The 14,094-nt window shown below is 47.0% G+C and overlaps 1 protein-coding gene across 2 annotated transcripts in view; it reads left to right on the top strand.

The window, feature by feature from the left end:
* SLC22A23 (solute carrier family 22 member 23) overlaps positions 1 to 9,783 on the top strand; it is a 164,293-nt gene extending 154,510 nt beyond the window's left edge. For both annotated transcript variants that reach the window (XM_073224087.1, XM_073224088.1), the window contains one exon: positions 9,167 to 9,783. In XM_073224087.1, coding sequence (XP_073080188.1) covers positions 9,167 to 9,524 — 358 coding nt within the window. In that variant the 3' untranslated portion in view covers positions 9,525 to 9,783. The remainder of the gene's footprint in view (positions 1 to 9,166) is intronic.
* The last annotated feature ends 4,311 nt before the right edge of the window (positions 9,784 to 14,094 follow it).

Here is a 14,094-nt window from a genome sequence, read left to right as displayed (position 1 = left end):
ACCACGGCCTATGTTGAATAAAAGTAGAGAGAGTGGGCATCCTTATCTTGTTCCTGATCTTAAAGTAAAAGCTTTCAGCTTTTCACTGTTCAGTATGATGTTAGCTGTGGGTTTATCATAAATGGCCTTTATTATGTTGAGGTACTTGCCCTCTATACCCATTTTCTTGAGAGTTTTTATCATGAATGGATGTTGAATTTTGACGAATGCTTTTTCAGCATCTATGGACATGATCATGTGGTTTTGTCCTTCTTTTTGTTGATGTGGCGGATGATGTTAATGGATTTTCTAATGTTGTACCATCCTTGCATCCCTGGAATAAATCCAACTTGATCATGATGGATGATTTTTTTAATGTATTTTTGAATTTGGTTTGCTAATATTTTGTTGAGTATTTTTGTATCTATGTTCATCAGGGATATTGGTCTGTAATTTTCTTTTTTTGTGGTGTCTTTGGCTGGTTTTGGTATTAGAGTGATGCTGGCCTTATAGAATGAGTTTGGGAGTATTCCCTCCTCTTCTACTCTTTAGAAAACTAAGGAGGATGGTATTAGGTCTTCACTAAATGTTTGATAAAATTCAGTGGTGAAGCCATCTGGTCCAGGAATTTTGTTCTTAGGTAGTTTTTTTATTACCAATTCAGTTTCATTGCTGGTAATTGGTCTGTTCAGATTTTTCTATTCCTGGGTCAGCCTTGGAAGGTTGTTTTTTTCAATAAAGTTTTCCATTTCTTCTAGGTTATTTGTTAGCATATAATTTTTCATAGTATTCTCTAATAATTATTTGTATTTCTGTGGTGTCCATAGTGATTTTTCCTTTCTCATTTCTGATTCTGTCTATGTGAGTAGACTCTCTTTTTTTCTTGATAAGTCTGGCTAGGTGTTTAGCTATTTTGTTTATTTTCTCAAAGAACTAGCTCCTGCTTTCATGGATTCTTTCTATTGTTTTATTCTTCTCAATTTTAGTTATTTCTGCTCTAATCTTTATTATGTCCCTCCTTCTACTGACTTTGGCCCTCATTCATTCTTCTTTTTGTAGTTTCATTAATTGTGAGTTTAGACTGTTCACATGTGATTGTTCTTCTTTCCTTAGGTAGGCTTGTATTGCAATATATTTTCCTCTTAGCACAGCCTTCACTGCATCCCACAGATTTTGCAGGGTTGAATTATTGTTGTCATTTGTCCCCGTATATTGCTTTATCTCTGTTCTTATTTGGTCATTGATCCATTGGTTTTTAGGAACATGTTGTTAAGCCTCCATGTGTTTGTGGTATTTTTCATTTTCTTGGGGTAATTTATTTCTAATTTCATACCTTTGTGGTCTGAGGAGCTGGTTGATGCAATTTCAGTCTTGTTTAATTTGCTGAGGTCCTTTTCCACACACACGCTTTTTAAAATCTAATTGTAAGTATGGGCAATTATTCATCTGTGAGGTAAAACCCAGAAGTCAGCATGGTGACAGCCTTGCACCTGCCTCTTCCACATGGGAAAACAAGGAGGGTGTGTGAGGACCAGTTATCTCAACCCCTCGGGTGCTGGGAGGGACTCTGGGAGGAGGCAGGGAGTCCACAGACTTTCTTCCTTCCCACATTTCCACTAATCATGCTGACAAGAGAATTTTCACATGACCTCATTTTGATTTATTCTCCTGGTTAAATCACAAGTCCAAAGGTTACTTAGTACCTGTGGAATAAAATTCCAAGGAACTGTATATTTAATAAAAAAGCAATTAAATGCCAAGCAGTTCATCCTGTTCCTAAAGCAAAATGAAGAGAAGAGACTTAAAGCTTATTTCAAGCTAGAAGCTGCAAAATGCCACAGGCAGCCAGAACTGCCTCTGTGTCTTGTCTTTACCTACTTGACAAAAGAATTCAGCAAAGAGGACTTTTTCTTCAGAACAGAAGTCAAAGTTAGACTTTCCGGCAGGCCTTGGTGTGATGATGTAGATGTCCCTGGGCAGCCACCCCTCAGTTCTGGGAGTTGGCAGACCTCCTTATTCATTGGTAGATTTTTGCTTAACAAGCTAAGCTGAAGGAAAGACAGTATCCTTTTCTTCTTTGATGCAAACCTGGAAAGATTATTTTGGGATAGGAACTCAACAAATATGTCCTCAGATTCAGCTTGCAAAGATGACAAACTAGAGAAACTATTTGACCCTTGGTGACGTTTTTGTACTTGCAGAGGATGAAAGCAAGCTAAGCCCAAAGTGGGGGTCTCCTGGCCAGATGAGCAGAGTTCCGGGTAACCCCATACCACCGTGCCTGTGGGTCCCTCCTCACCCTTCCCTTCAGAAGGCCTGGCTCTTCCTTGCCTGTGTACGCTCAGGGACAGTCCCCACAGAGGCCCTCGGATGGAATGGGCTTTCCAACCTGCCCCCCACTTCCCATTCTACACAAATAAATCCAAGATAAGCTAGGGTGGGCAGCTTGGGGTTTGTGAGCTTCACTTTTCTTAATACAAAACTAGCTGTTTCCCCCAATGCTGTTATTAAAAACGCACTTTCTGAACAAGAGCAGTAGAAAAGCTTAAGATGCCTGGATTGCCTAACTAGAAGCAAATAGGAAGCGAACTTTTCTGCACATGACTTGTAGAAATCCACTGTCCCTGAATGACAGAGACTCACTAGGGTCTGAACTAATTACCCATTTCACGAGAGTCCGCCCAGACCGCCCTGCCGGGGAGTTCTTCCTCCTGCTCGGGAGGCCCAGTCTCCATCCATCCGTCATCAGCGATGCAGCAGGCTCTTCCTAGGCATGCTTCTGAGGCTTCAGGGGTGGCGTGCTGCAGGCAGGTAGGGACCGCCATATCTGCGGCACCCTCTCCCCTTTTACTCAGGCAGGACTGGCCAGGGTCCTGGTTGATCTAGATGCAGATGGCTTTTGGTGGAGGACATCTTTCCAATCCAATGGCCATCTGGAAGGTCAGCAGGAGCCCCTGAGGTCTCCACTGTCTTCCCTGACCCCTCACAAAGCCCAGGGGCCGAGGTAGGAGGGGGCAGGTGCTGTTGGTAACAAGCCCACTTCATCCTCAGTTCCTCATAGCTTCCCTCAAAGCCCTGGGCTGAGGCTTTAATCCTCTTTCTGTCGGAGCCCATCTGCTCCCTCCCCCTGAGGCTGTCTTTCTTACCCCTTTCTTCTAGAAGTTTCTTTCTTGGAACTTGCCTTCTGACTCACTCCTCCCTTGTCCCCACCTCAGGACCAGAACCACAGCCCTGACATCCTTGGCTCTAAAGAACAGACACCAAGGGCAAAGATGACCTATGTGTGAGAGTCTGTTTAACTTCTTTTAAAACGTGTAACATAACAATGATTAGTGAGTGGCCAGAACCAGGAAGACAAGCACACAGGCCAGAAGTCGAGCAGCAGGACAAGGGGCAGCCACAGTGCTGGGGATGTGGCCTCGAGCCTAAGATTTGGGTCTTCGGCACAGAGGAAAGGGCAGGATGGAGCTATTGGTCCCAAAGGCCACTTGTCCCTGTATGGCCCCAGGCATGTCCTTTAGCCAGCCTTCATCTCTGTGCCCTAATATGAAACTAGTCATAACTGCCTTAATATGTGGCAGTGACATGAAGGAAGAGAGCATATGTAAAGGGCCTGGCCTCAGTGAATGACAATTGATATTATTAATCATTCTTAGCTGAACAGTTTTGGCAGTTATATATATTTCTGTAAAAACTGGCACAAATACTTGTTCATCCTTGACTTCACAGAAATGGAGGAAAGAAAATATAAAAGAAGAAGGGAACAGTGGGAGGTCTGTGTCTGTGTTCAAATACAGGATGCTGGTACTCACAGGTTTAAAAGAATGATTTGAGGATTCTGGAATTCTTAATTAAGTCAGCCTGTGTGTCAGTCTTTATGTCCTTAAATCAATTCAGATATTATTACTATTAAAGTAAAGATATCCAGTGGATATTAACATTTTTGTGCTCCTAAAGCACAAGGAGGCAAGCTTGCCATCTGGTTCTTTTACCTGTAGGTTGAGGTGTCCGCTTGCTCTGATATTTATTTACATGTGAGCATATGCTGCCCTCTAGTAACAACCTAGAGAGGAGCAGGAAGTGCACAAAATAAACATTTGGGGGGAGGAAAATGAAGCCTAGACCAAGCATGTGATGATCACATCCTTTCCACTGACATTCCAAAAAGAAAACGCAAAGCCAAAAACAGTATACCAAATTCTGCCAAAATTGTTTCTAATTTTACGAATAATATTTATACATATGCATGTACTTTTTAAGTGTGCCACCTAATCCTACTGTAAATCAAATGTATTTCATTTCATTAGACCTGATTTTTTAACACAGTAAGTTACTATGATGTAGTTCATTGGTGTTACGAAGGGAGGCTCCCATCCAGTGCTGAGCACAGTGAATCATCCTTCCTTGTGGGTCATGTACCCCACATTCCATATATTAACCCAGGTGGGGACTTTACATGCACTGAGCTCAAAATAAGTCTCTCTCACTGCTTGTGAATGTCACTCACTCATAAAGACAAGAAGGTCAGGTGGAAATCCAGGAGGTTTCAGAGAAAATGATGTCCCGCTGGTATCAAAGGCCCCAGTGAAACACGCCCATGATCCTTGGCATCCAGTACAGCCCTGGCAACATCCCGTGGTTTCCAAAGTGGTCAGAATTATCCAAAAGACTAAGTGGCTATTTTAGGTGTTCATATTATTCCTCTGACAGGTGGATTCAGTCTCACTGCTCTTTGTAATGGTCATCCATGTTTAACGTGTCCCATTCATTTGGATGAGTTGGCCTTCCTACCTAGGAAGCCAGTGGAATCCACAGCATCCAGTAGTTATTGAGCATAAATATGTGCCAGTTGATGGTCCAAAAACAGCCCTTGCCCCTGAAGGGCTCATAGGCTGATAAGGGTAGCAGGCCTATGAAGAGATGCTAACAGAGGGGGGTGGAGTAGACTCAGTGAATGACAATTGACATTATTAATCATTCCTACCTGAATAGTTTTGGCAGTTATATTTATTTCTGTAAAAACTGGCACAAATACTTGTTCATCCTTGACTTCATAGAAATGGAGTAAAGACAAATTGAGTAACATAAAAGAGGAAGGGAACAGTGGGAGGTCTGTGTCTGTGTTCAAATACGGGATGCTGGTACTCACAGGTTTAAAAGAATGATTTGAGGATTCTGGAATTCTTACTTAAGCCAGCCTGTGTGTCAGTCTTTATGTCCTTAAATCAATTCAGATATTATTACTATTAAAGATATCCAGTGGATATTAACATTTTTGTGCTCCTAAAGCACAAGGAGGCAAGACTTGCCATCTGCCTTAGAAGGGATGGGTATCTGGTATCCTAAAAATGTGTCCCCTTGGTGGCCCAGTAGCACAGTAGTGTCACTGTTCCCACAGCCTTTCAGTCTCTCCCTTGGTGAAAGGTTTTCTAATGCACATTACCAAAGACACATCCCAGCCTGGTTCAGAGGCGGCTGGCTGTATTCCATGGCTAAGGCTAGGGAACTCCGTCACTCACCGTGTCAGCTATCCGTACCTGTGCAACAGATTACCCCAAAATTTAAGTGGCTGAATACAACACATGCTGATTGTCTCACAGTTTCTGCAGGCAGGCATCGGTCCAGCCTAGTGGGCCTCTCCCCCACCTCCTTACCCAGGAAACCCCTCCCCATGTGCCCAGGCATCTCAGGATGAGTGGGCTACCATCTGCAAAGATACAGAGCCGTCCCTCATTTATGGAGAGAAAAGGGGGAGATAAGTGCCATCTACCTTTCTGTATGAAACACAAAAAAATGCAGAGGGAAGACCACCCACTGTCCCACCCATGCATACGCAACCGCTTTAAGGAGGCCCATGTCTGCTTTAAGGGGGCCCATGAGCACAGCTGTTCAACTGGGGAGCCACAAGGGGCTGCCCCTCTTCCCCCTCCATCCTGTCACCCCACTGATCCAGGACTGGCCAGCCAGAGAGCCCATCGTGGCAGGACAGCAGTAGGGAAGAGGGGGGGTCTCCCCTCACTGCTGGCAGCCAAGGGCCCGAGAAGGCTTGAATGTAGAGTAAAAGTACCAGCTATTCAGCAGAACAGTGGGGAAAGCAGAGCAGAAACCCCTAGCCCAGCAGGGCTGACCGGTAGAAGTAGCCCCGGACAGTCACTGACTTCTCGGGAAGGCCGAGTAGGCTGGAGGGGAGGCCCAGGCTGGAAGCTTTGGGGACAGGTGTCAGCAAGAGGCCCCAGCCCCACAGCTGGAGCAGTTTGGGTTTTTTTAACAGCTTTGTTAAGGTATAATTAACATACCAAAAAATTCATTCCATCGTCAGTGTACATACAGCTCAACGACTCCAAAGGCAGCCCAGTCACAGAAAGTCTCCATCATCCCAAAAAGGCCCCTCACAGCTCTTTGCAACCCACCCCAGCCCCACAACCACTGATCTGCTTTCTGTCTCTAGATTGGCCCTTTTTAATTTTTTTGTTATATTTCACATACATGGAATCATATAATCACTTTAGCATAATGTCTTTGCGCTCCATCCACATTGTAGCCTGTGTCAGCACTTCATTCCTTATTGCTGAATCACATTCCGTGGACCACGTTTTGTTTACCCATTCACCAGCTGATGGGCATTTGGATTCTTTCCAATTTGAAGCTACTATGAATAATACCGCAATGAACACCAATTTGTAAGCTTTTATACAGACACATGTTTTCATGTTTCATAAGAGTGGAATCGCTGGGGAGTTTACATTTAACTTTTTCAGAAACTGCCGACCTTTTCCACATGGCTGCACCATTTTTCTTCCCTGGCAGCAATGTCTGAAGGGTCCATTTTCTCCATATCTTTGCCAGCACTTTTTATGTCTGTCCTTTTGCTTATGTCATCATAGTGGGTGTGAACTGGTGTATGATTGTGGTTGTGATATGTCTCTCTAATGACTAAGGATGTTATACATCTTCTTGTGTGCTTACTGGATGTTTTATAGTTTGTATAATTTCCTTAGAGAAATGTCTACTGAAGTCTTTTACCCATTTTTAAAACTGGGTTATCTTATTTAGAGTTCTTTACATACGCCAGATAAAAGTCCTTTATCAGATATGTTTTGTGAACATTTTCTCCCAGTCTGTGGCTTGTCTTTTCATTTCCTTAAGAGCATCTTTTGGAGGAAAGAAGTTTTTAATTTTGAGGAAGTCCAGTTGATCATTTTTTCTCTTGTGAATCCTGCTTTTGATGTCATATGTAAGAAATCATTTCCTAACCTGAGGTCACAAAGGTTTTCCTTTATTTTTCCTTTATTTTTCTTCTATTTCTTTCCTTTATTTTCTTTATGTATGGTTTTAGCTCCTACATTAGGTCTATGATCCATTTTTAGTTCATTTGTGTATTTGATGTGAAGTAAACATCCCACTTCATGCTTTCGAGTGTGGACATCCATTTGTGCTAGCACCACTTGTTGAAATGACTACCCTTTCCCCATTGAATTTGCCTTTGTCAAAAATCAGTTAACCATGAATGTAAGGGTTTATTTCTGTTGCATCAATCTACTGATACACAAATACCATACTGCCTTCATTACTGTAGTTTTATATATTAAGTTTTGATTGGAAAGGTAAGTCCTCAAATTTGTCATTTTTCAAAATTGTTTTGACTATTGTGGCTCCTTTGCATTTCCATATAAATCTTGGGATCGTCTTAACCATTTTCTGCAAAAAAAACAAGAAGTCACTGTGAATCTGATAGGGGTTGTGTTGAGTCCATAGATCAATTCAGGAAGAACTGCCAACTTAACAATATTGGTCTCCCAATCCATGAACATGGAACACCTCCATTTATTTTCTTTTTAATTTTCTCTCAGTGTTTTTTCATTTTCAGCACACAAGTCTTACACTTCTTCTGTTATGTATTTCTTAGTATTTTATTATTTCAGAGTTATTGCACAGTTTTATAGTAAACTTTCATTTTCAGTGTGTGTGTTGCTAGGGTATAGACACAGTCACCTTGTGCCCTTGTGGGACAGTATTTTTGAGAGTCAGCGCCACCTACAGTTCCAACAAGAGCATCACAGGCTCCTCAAGAGCTGGGAGCTCACGTGTCCCCCCAGTGCTGCAGGGGCCTCTCCTTCAGCCCCTCTGTCTCAGCACATTCAAGAGTCAAGGTCGCTTCCCTAGAGGGTGATGCATGATTCTTGAGCAGCTCCATGAAAGTTCTTCCTTAAACCCGCATGCCTGTACCCTCCACCTACTGGTCTGGGTCTGCTCTCTGAGGTCTGGAAACAACTCTGCTACCCCTTCCTTGAGACGAGACTGCCTCTGCCTGGCCCCCTCCTGTGGCCCCAGAGATGAGACCACCAGCCGGCACTCTCTGGCCTGTGCAGCGTAGGGCATAATGGGACACCACAGTCCTCTGCACTGCAGCCAGCACTGTACTGCTTTCAGCTGCCCCCTGGCACCCCACCCCTAGTAATGTGCTTTTATGTCAAGTACAGATGCTAGAGTTCTAACGTGTTTTTTAAATGTTGTGTATCTACTAATCCCTTTGGAATGTTTGGTAGTTTCCCTCATATGGCAGAGGAGTGGAGATAAGTGGCCCCCACTCTATGCTGTATTCAGTACTTTTTGAGCTCAGTGCTGACGTGAATTTATCTTGATCAGTACCCGGCTGCTGGCAGTCACTTCCCAGAGATGGGATACTTTCCGGTGGGAGTATGCATAGCAGTGTTAGGAAATACATGGGATGCGACAAATAGCATCAACTCACAGCAAGAAAATTTCTGTCTTCTGAAGTATCTTCCCATCTCTCCAGTTACGGCATGGAGAGATCTCTCTCAGTTGCTCTGTCTCTAATACCTTCTTGAATTCTGGTCGTCCTCTCACCACTCCCCCTTTTCTAAATGAAGATCAAGCCTTGGGAAAAATAGCACAACTTTGTTTTTCAGTGTATAGGCTGCCTTTCAAAGTAAATTAAGTAAAAAGTTTTGAGTGGATGAGCAGAAATATTAACTGAACTAGAGGCGATCCACAGACGACCCAGCCATGGTGAGGGTGGTCTAGAATATCCCACATGGGGGCACTGGGGTGGAGCCCAGGACAGCTGACACCAGGCTGGGTCTGCTGTGACCCTGCTCAGCGATCCCTGGCTGCACTGGGCTCTGACGGTGGACGCCCACTCTGTGTGCTCGTGCCCCTCCCGCAGGTGCGGCGGGCTGGGGCTGGCGCTGGCCAGCGCAGGCTTTGGCATGCTGACGGCGCCCATCATTGACCTGCACAACCAGAAAGGCTACTTCTTGCATCACATCATCTTTGCCTGCTGCACGCTCATCTGCATCATCTGCATCCTCCTGCTGCCCGAGAGCAGGAACCAGAACCTGCCGGAGAACATCTCCAATGGGGAGCACTACACGCGACAGCCGCTCCTGCCCCACAGGAAGGGGGAGCAGCCCCTCCTGCTCACCAACGCGGAGCTCAAGGACTACTCGGGCCTGCACGACGTGGCTGCAGCGGGAGAGGGGCTGCCCGAGACGGCCACTGCCAACGGTATGAAGTCCATGTAGCCCCAGGTGCGGCTCCCTACAGGGGGCACTGTGGGCTGCAAGTTTTGGGGTCTGTTCGGGCACAGGTTTACAGACCAGGGACCGAACACATGGCTGGTGCAGGAGCATCACCCTCTGCTACAGCCGCCACCGACCAGGAGACTCAACTGGTGCGGTGAAATCCTGTCTTTCCAAGACCCTAAGGATCATGTGTTTGAGGAAGCAAACTTTGGAAATAACCCTGTAGACGTTGTTTTCTGCCATTAAATGTTTGTATTTATTTTGGTCATTTTTATGAGAAGCACTTTATTCCCTTTTCCCTCACTGATCTCCAAATGGAACCACCGGCTTCGGAGGAGGTCCCGGTGGGGAGAAGGCACCGCAGGGAGCCCCACGGCACATCTCCTCCCCTCCTGTAGCCCAGCCCAGCCGGGGGTCACTCGCCTGCACCCCAGCACCCAGGAACGGCCTGCCAGCTGCCGTGGGGCATCACCAGGACTGAAATGTAAATGATTAGGTTTCTGCTAGTCTGTGTGTGCTTTTTAAAGGTCTTCTGTTTGTAAGGTAAGGACTTTTGTGCCATGAGTTGGGAGAAAGCAGCTCACAAGTATCATTAAAACCAGCTGAGTCTTCCCCTAGAGATCATCCTTTTGGACTTGCTGTTGTAAGCTCTTTGGAGGGAAAACTGAAACATTTCACGAGTAATTTAAATAATCAGTGGTAACAGTGCCCCGTGTTCTGACACAGGCCTGTCCCATGAAGTTCACGGCGGGCAAACGTGTTGAGGTGGGAGATGTGTGCGGGTATGTCCTTCCCAGTTCAGCTCCAGCAGCAATGCTCCCTCTTTTGGTCAGCTTTTCTGCCAGCACTATTGAAAACATGGCCACGTTCTGAATTAACACCAGTAGGGACAGAGCTGAGATGGATGATAAGGCAGCCAGCCCATGGAGGGAGGACACTCAGGTGCCGGCCCACCTCCAGGCCCTGCCTGGACACCACCAGCTCCAAGGACTGTGCGCCTTCACAACTTCCTGCCAAGGTGACAGCCCGTGGGTGCCTCCCCCCACCGTGGCCTGCTTCCTGCTTCCTGCCCCTTCGTCAGCACACAGTAGGGCTTAGGGCCAGCAGCGGGACTCTCCTGGGCGAGTGCAGCTGACCTCAGCCTCCTAAAGCATCACAACCAACTGCAAACAAGCAATAACTCACCAGAGCGCAGTCCCCGCCCTGCCCTGTGCCCGACGGCGAGCAAACGTGTTGAGGTGGGAGATGTGTGCGGGTATGTCCTTCCCAGTTCAGCTCCAGCAGAAATGCTCCCTCTTTTGGTCAGCTTTTTTGCCAGCACTCTTGAAAACACGGCCACTTCGTCTCCTCCCAGTGACGGTGTCCTCCTGCCTTTTCATGTCGGGCTTTCCCTACCTGTGTGAGGGGTGTTTCACGGGAAATCAGGGGCCCCTGAGAAACATGCTTCACTGGTGCGGGTAGCCACTGCCTTGTGGCAACACAAGCACCTGAGTGTCGCGGCAGCCTGGCTTCTTTCTGGAATTGCCCACCTCTCCACTTCCTGACGTGTGTCCTTGCAGCAGGCTGAGTTCTTCCTGGAAAACTGTCGTTTCGGGTCTGGTTAAGCAGTTGGATGACTTTCAGCTGACGACTGCTCGAACTCAAAGGGTCAGAAGGGAGGTTGACGGGGTCTTTCACCCGCTCCAGCTCTCCACCTGGGCTGTTTCTGTCTCTGCACACCACTCTCCTCCAAAACTGGTAGACATAGGAGTCCACTGACTTGATAAAACATTGCAGGAAGTGAGCAAACTCCCAGGCCTGGGCTCTCCGGCCTTCTTCAGGGACCAGCTGCCCAGGCAGGTAGGCTCTCTGGCCCGGCTCTCCCCAGCCCTGCTCCCGGCCCAGCTTATGCTCACCTTCCTGTGTCTCTTTGCAGTCACTTTTGTTTCATATTTCAATGTTAGTCTGCATTCACCTTAATTTTAAAAAGGCCTTTCTTTACATCTGTGCAGCCTTCATGTGCCAAACTTATGAGATACCTTTTGCCTTTTTAGCATACTTGCTACAAAGCCACCTGGTAACAAGATCATTAAGTCCAAGACTCAACATACGCAGCAGCCAGGCCTCTGGGCAGAGGGGAAGGTAGGAAGGATCTGGCTAGACCCCTGGCCATTGTGTCTACATCCATCCCCCAGCACTGGGACACCTGCTGTCCACTTACTGTGCTAGGAAGGACCTGTAGGTGTCCTGGCTGCACAGGCCTTCCTTAAGGAACAAGTTGAAGCTGTGGAGTGCTGCCAGGGGTCTCTAGGGGGGCAGAAGCAAGACACGACACAGACACGGACTCCTGCTCTGGGGTCTCTATCTCCATCTTAGTGACAACAAAAAACACTGGTCCAGGGGAGACGGACGGCGGTCAGCACTGTCACTTCAGCAATCAGGACCAACTCGATGACTAGAAGCTGGCTGTGCGGACTGGGCTCCTAGGACCAACGTGTAGCAGGTGTGAAGGAGGCTGACTTGCTAACAATCGCAGGTGATGTCCCTGGGCAGAGGCCCGACAGCTCTGCTCCCCTGTGGCCGCGGGCCCAGCTTAGGGATGTCTGAAGCTCCTGAGGAACACCTTTATGAATGCAGCCAAAGCAGAAAGACTTCCCTGTGGGCCGAGCACCAAGAGATCTCATACCAAGTGAGCAAGGCAGCAGGGCCCACCTGACCGGCTCTGTGGGGGGGGCGGCCACCCGCTCCCTGGCACCCACTGGTTGTGCTTGGACTCCTCATTCCTGCTTCCTGTGTGGTTAGTAGGGAAACACTTCTCAGGCACCTGCCACTTCAAGTCTGCCCTCCACCCCCGAGCCCTCCTGCTGCCTGGGAAACAACCCAAGGCATGCCCTCCAACTACTCTCACCACCACGCCTGTGGCCTGCGATCCTGACTACCAGGAAGCTGTGACCCCCTCTCAGTAAGTTATGCACAAATGTGAACGCCTGAGACAGGGCTGGACACCTCATTTTGTTCTTTTCCAGAAGTCAGTAATAACTCCCATCAAAAACCCTAAATATTAGCACCCAAGACAGATAGGAAAGTCTTAAACATTATTTTTTAAGAATATAGTCACTTGCAACTACAGGAAAGGGCCTGGTAAGTTGGTTTGGCCACAAGACTGAAAGCAAGCAAAAATAAACCTTGTAAAGGAGGTACTGCACTCAAACATTACCACCTCCTAGAGCCAAACAAGAATGACTGAAGTGCCATTATGTGAATCATGTGACAAGCGCACCACCCAGCCCCGAGGTGGCACAGGGCACACGCATGCTGGAAAAGGCCCACACTTCAACCCTGTCTCTTAAAAGACACCTCACTTTAATGTATTGTGTGCTTTGGGAAAGCAGTACAGTGTGTCATGTCTAGTGGGGAGTACTTCCCTCACTCGGTCCTTTCTGCAACCCCAACTCTGAGGTTTCTGTAAGAACCGTGTTACTGTACCTGCTGACCGGGATTACTCTGGAGGTGCTCACTCAGCACAAGCCCAAATTGAGTTCCAAACTATTCGTTCCAAGCTAAATGTCTGCATGATGTCACATCTGTTGTACCTTCGGGGAAAATTTGTATGTAAATGTAAAGAAATAAAAATGTTGCCCCATTAACAAATGTCCTCTGGAATGTCTTCCCCCTCACCTGGTGGTATGCAATGAAGGGGTGTCGCTGACTGCAGGTAATAAACACCCTGCTTGCTCATGCAGACCTCACTGTCCCTACTTCAGCACCCCTGTAACTGAGTCTTCACTCCCACCCGAGCAGACAGTGGGTGCCCTCCCACTCTGCCCACAAAGTCCTAGTCCTGAAGGCAGGCAGACCCAGAGATCGATTGAACCAACTGTTTATTCAGGGCTATTATCAAGACTACCTGAAAAATGGGCGGCCACCAGTAAATTTAAAGAGTTCTTTTCTCTTGTGTATTGATGTCCTGCTAACCAGTGGCCGGAAGGTTCTTAGAGAGGTCGAGAAATGACTACTTTACACTGTGATTCTGTGAGGAAAGGCTGATAACCCCAAACCCTCTTCTCTAATGTAGTATTTTTTAACAAGATTATTTCTTTAATAAAGTATTTATATCAAACTCTTCTCTCCATAGCCCTGATTTTGTGTTATGTACTCTTCCTAGAGAGATGCCTGCTGTATGCTGGCCAAGGCCTTGAAGGTTAGCACACGAAATCCACAAAGGAGGGCAGCAACTAGCCCCCCACACATACTCCCCCAAAGTGCTTCTGTCCTGGCCAAAGTGCCGCACCCCTGGTTGCCTACCACTGGCTCAACGTGAGACTATTGCCACTGAATGAAACGTGTTCCAGGGCCCTAAACTATCTGCCTCTAGTGACAAAAAGGCTCCTGACAGACCCAGGAGATTCTAGAGTTCTTTGCCAGTGGTCCTCAACCTTGCCTGTGCTGTAAAGCACCCGGGAAGCTTTTCAAGCCGCCAAAGCCTGAGTCCCTGGCCATCTGAGTCTCTGGGGAAAAGCCAGGCTCCAGCAATCTGTGACAGCTCCCTCAGCCCTCTGAATGTGAAGCCACTGACCCAGGGAGCACTGGC

The sequence above is a fragment of the Manis javanica genome, chromosome 16 (genome assembly GCF_040802235.1).
Source record: "Manis javanica isolate MJ-LG chromosome 16, MJ_LKY, whole genome shotgun sequence".
Classification (NCBI taxonomy): Eukaryota; Metazoa; Chordata; class Mammalia; order Pholidota; family Manidae; genus Manis; species Manis javanica.
Note: the sequence above shows the minus strand (reverse complement) of the source record. Positions and strands in the feature narration are given on the sequence as shown.